At 45.2% G+C, this 5,000-nt stretch overlaps 1 protein-coding gene across 5 annotated transcripts in view; it reads left to right on the top strand.

The window, feature by feature from the left end:
* The window catches only part of LOC126986477 (1-acylglycerol-3-phosphate O-acyltransferase Pnpla3-like), a 36,064-nt gene that overhangs the window by 327 nt on the left and 30,737 nt on the right, over positions 1-5,000 (top strand). For all 5 annotated transcript variants that reach the window (XM_050842691.1, XM_050842693.1, XM_050842695.1 and 2 more), the window contains exon 2: positions 267-558. In XM_050842691.1, coding sequence (XP_050698648.1) covers positions 267-558 — 292 coding nt within the window. The remainder of the gene's footprint in view (positions 1-266; positions 559-5,000) is intronic.

The following is a 5,000-nucleotide window of genomic DNA, read 5'->3' on the forward strand; positions in this document are numbered from 1 at the left end:
CCGCAGCATTCACCAATCAGCGCCCGGGTTTGCGATGACGTCACGGCCACACACCTCTTGCAGCTGTGCCAGATTGCCCTTCTCAAACTCTCATATTTACTGATTTACGACTCCAAAACTGCCTCCTGGGTACCGATAACTAACTTTATTTATAGTTATCGTTAAAATCGTTAATTATTTATGTTTTTTGGGGATTTTTAAGCGTTGAAAACCGATAAATCCAATGTTTTGAGTAAGGAAATCTGGCAAGATTGCTCTCTCATCAGCTGTGCACCATAACAAGAGTTCAGTTACCATCGAAACGTCACGTGGGGAGGTCGCATGTCCCCGCCGCTGGTTCTTCCCCCACGTGCTTCCCCCCCTTAGAAAACCTTAAAATGGCGCTCGATAAAGAAAAAATGAACTTCTCCTTCGCCGGCTGTGGCTTCCTCGGGATCTACCACGTGGGCGTAGCGGCGTGCCTCAAGAAATACGCCCCTAACTTACTAGTCAACAAGATATCGGGGGCCTCCGCGGGGGCTCTTGCGGCCGTGTGTCTGCTGTGTGACTCCCCACTCGGTAAGTCACACCTTATTTAAACGCATTTTTCACCCATTTCCTGTCCCCCCTCAGCTTTCACGTGGTAAGAGTATGTAGAGAGATGATTCTAGTATTGCCTGGTATGGGTATGGGTAGGGTATGGGCGTGTACGTGTCCGTGGGGAGTCAAAATAAATGGGGGTGTACCCATGAGGAAGTGGGTGTGCGTGCAACTCCCCCGCTTGGTAGGTCACACCCCCTTATATAACCCTATTTTTCTCCTATTTCCCGCCATTTCCCAGCATCCATGAACTCAGGGCATGTAGAGGGATGATTCTAGTATTGCGTGGTATGGGTATGGGTAGGATATGGGCGTGGGCGTTTCCATGGGGCGTGAAAATATATGGGGGTGTAGCCATGAGGATGTGGGTGTCTGCGTGCAACTCCCCCGCTTGGTAAGTCACACCCCCTTATATAACCCTATTTTTCTCCTATTTCCCGCCATTTCCCAGCATCCATGAACTCAGGGCATGTAGAGGGATGATTTTTATATTGCGTGGTATGGGTATGGGTAGGATATGGGCGTGTACGTGTCCGTGGGGAGTCAAAATATATGGGGGTGTAGCCATGAGGATGTGGGTGTCTGCGTGCAACTCCCCCGCTTGGTAAGTCACACCCCCTTATATAACCCTATTTTTCTCCTATTTCCCGCCATTTCCCAGCATCCATGAACTCAGGGCATGTAGAGGGATGATTCTAATATTGCGTGGTATGGGTATGGGTAGGATATGGGCGTGTACGTGTCCGTGGGGAGTAAAATATATGGGGGTGTTGCCATGAGGATGTGGGTCTGCGTGCAACTCCCCCGCTTGGTAAGTCACACCCCCTTATATAACCCTATTTTTCTCCTATTTCCCGCCATTTCCTAGCGTCCACGTACTAATGGCATGTAGAGGGATGATTCTAGTATTGCCTGGTATGGGTATGGTTAGGGTATGGGCGTGTGCGTGTCCGTGGGAGAGGAAAATAGAGGAAGATGTGTCGACGATTAAGTGCGTCTGTGTCGTGGATGCGTAATAGTGATTGGCATTAGTTTAGGGCGTACGGTATAGCTCCGCTTGGCCCCGGTGCTCATATCCGTTGCATTGACCTTTGAGCGTTGGGTGGGGATGAAATAGACGTAATAATGATGATGATGATAATAATAATAATAGTTTGATTTTGTGATTTCATTTTTTTTTCTCGTTTTTAATTCAGAAAAAAAGTAGAGTGGATATGTTTTGGTTATTTAGTTCTCTCTCTCTCTCTCTCTCTCTCTCTCTCTCTCTCTCTCTCTCTCTCTCTCTCTCTCTCTCTCTCTCTCTCTCTCGTATCATCAGCATCGACCTTCACTCTTGTATAATATATTAGACAAGTGTTCCTGACTACTACTACTACTACTGCTACTACTTCCACGTCTATTAGTACCACTATTACTCTTACTACTACTACTACTACTCCTACAACTATTACTACCACTACCACTACTACTACTACTACTACTACTACTACTACTACTACTACTACTACTACCACTACTGCTATTACTACTGCTGCTGCTATTACTACTACTACTACTACTACTACTGCTGCTACTACTACTACTACTACTACCACTACTGCTATTACTACTGCTGCTACTACTACTACTACTACTACTACTACTACTACTACTACTACTACTGCTACTACTTTTCATTTCAACCCATTCCTTCTTCCTTTTCATATAGTAGTAGTAGTAGTAGTAGTAGTAGTAGTAGTAGTGGTAGTAATAGTAGTAGTAGTAGTAGTAGTGGTGGTGGTGGTGGTGGTGATTAAGTGGTGTTGGTGATAAAAAAAATAATAAGATACGGATGGTGATGATAGGGGTGGTGATGATGCGGCAAGAATTTGGTGGTGAAATGATGATGAAACAGTTGTGATGGTGATGAGAGAGAGAGAGAGTCTTGTAAGGGTTTTCGCTAACAAGATCTTCCTCCGAGTCTCTTCCTTCTTCCTTCTTTTAGTCCTCCTCCTCCTCCTCCTCCTCTTCTTCTTTTTCCTCTTCCTCCTACAAGATCTTCCTCCAACTGAGTCTCTCTTCCTTCTTCCTTCTTTTAGTCCTCCTCCTCCTCCTCCTCTTCTTTTTCCTCTTCCTCCTACAAGATCTTCCTCCAACTGAGTCTCTCTTCCTTCTTCCTTCTTTTAGTCCTCCTCCTCCTCCTCCTCCTCCTCTGCTTTTTCCCCTTCCTCCTACAAGATGTTCCTCCTTATAGTCCTTTTCCTCCTCCTCCTCCTTATAGCTGCTCCCTAATATGGTAACTTGCCCCTTAGAAAAAAATATTGTTGCTATTATTATTATTATTATTATTACTACTACTACTACTACAACTACTACTACTACTACTACTATTACTACCACCACCACTACTACTACTACTACTACTACTACTACTACTACCCGTTAACCTTCTCAATCTACCCCCACGCGCAATGAGAGAGAGAGGGAGAGTGTACTCTATTGATCACTTGCTTTCCGGCAACAATGGAGTGAGCGAGCTCTAAATGTCATGAGAGAGAGAGAGTGCGCAAGGAAATTTATCAGTCATTGTCTTGATAAAGGTATCTCTCTCTCTCTCTCTCTCTCTCTCTCTCTCCTACAACTACTACTACTACTATTACTACTACCACCACCACCACCACCACCGTAACAACACCACATGACCCAAATAAAAGCATTGCCCACTCACTCCTCCTCGGGTCGGGTCTCAAGGGGGATCGAGTCGCCCTTGAGTGGGATCGAGTCGTGTGCAAGTAGGATCAGAACCTGTTTGGCCTCCCGCGTGCTCTCCTGCCCATGGGATCAGGTGTGTGGTGTGTGTGGTGGCCTTTGGTGCAAGGTCGAGTGGTGTTGTGGTGGTGGTGGTGATGGTGCTACTACTACTACTACTACTATTACTACTACTACTACTACTACTACCACTACTATTACTACTACTACTTCTACTACTACTACTACTACTTCTATTACTATATTTCCTTCCTCCTCCTCTTCCTTCCATTCATTGCTTAACTATTTCCTCTCTCTCTCTCTCTCTCTCTCTCTCTCTCTCTCTCTCTCTCTCTCTCTCTCTCTCTCTCTCTCTCTCTCTCTCTCTCTCTCTCTCTTCTTTTCTCCCTCTACCTTCTTCTCTTTCTCTCCTCCTCCTCTCCTCCTCTCTTCCTCTTCTTTTTTCTCCTCCTCCTCCTCCTCCTCCTCCTCCTCTTTTCAATTCCTTCCTTTCCTCCTCTCTTCTGTCTTTCCATTCTTCTTCTTCTTCCTCCTCTTCCTCAGGCCAGCATCACGCCACCTGTAGAAGACCCGGGATTGGCTGGTTTGACCTCGCCCCATATGACCTGACCTTGACGTGTGTGTGTGTGTTTGTTTTAATTTTCTTTGTTTTTGTTTATTTTGTTATTTTTTTCTTTTTTCTTTCCTTCTTTCTTTTCTTAATTCTTTCTTCCTTTCTCCTTCGTTTCTTATGTACTTCCTTCCTTCCTTCCTTCCTTTCCTTCACTTCCCACCTTGTCCTATATAGTTTCCTTCAGAGAGAGAGAGAGAGAGAGAGAGAGAGAGAGAGAGAGAGTTGTTATTGTTTCAGGTGAGATAAGATTACTTGTCTTTTTAATTAGGTAATTTGTATGTGTGTGTGTGTGTGTGTGTGTGTGTGTGTGTGTGTGTATGATTCACCCTGATTTGACCACGTGTCGTGTGTGTGGAAATGGTGCAAAGGTTCACACACACACACACACACACACACACCAAGTAATTATAGTCGAGGTCAAAGTTCTTTAGCACTTTGCTCGGACTTCAATTAATCGATAGCGTTACGAGCACATTCGAGTATACCAAAAAAAAAAAATGTCATGGTGCGTGTTTTGGTGGTTGTCGCCCTGCCGGTGGTGGTGAGGCAGGGTGAGGGACAGACAGGTGGGGGTTTTCAGATTTTTATTTTAAGAACAGGGGGGGAGATTACAAAGAAGAGGGGTGGGGGTGTACTTACAAAGATACCTAAAACTCATAATCTAAGTACGTAGGGAAGCGTGGAGGAAGAGAGCGGGGGAAAGCGAGGAAGAGAAAGAGTTTAACCCGGTAGCAGCGATGGGCCAAATTTCTGCCATGATATAAACCCCCCCAAAATAGATGATGCATAAACTGATCACACATGCGTTGATATATATTATGAAATGGTTTGCGTGAGTGATGATTCTGTCTCGTTATTTTACTTTGAGGGGCCTTTAACCTAACCTAACCTAACCTAACCTAAGAAACATGACCCCCACAGCTACCGGGTTAAGTAGGAGAGAGGGGTACCGGGCAGACGGCTTGCTTTTTTGTTACACTGGGCAAATTTTTCGTGGGTCTTCAGTCAAACCACGATTTCCGCTGGCGTGGGGTAGGTTTGGGCAGGTTATGTTAGGGGA

Source organism: Eriocheir sinensis, chromosome 61 (genome assembly GCF_024679095.1).
Source record: "Eriocheir sinensis breed Jianghai 21 chromosome 61, ASM2467909v1, whole genome shotgun sequence".
NCBI classification, from domain to species: Eukaryota; Metazoa; Arthropoda; class Malacostraca; order Decapoda; family Varunidae; genus Eriocheir; species Eriocheir sinensis.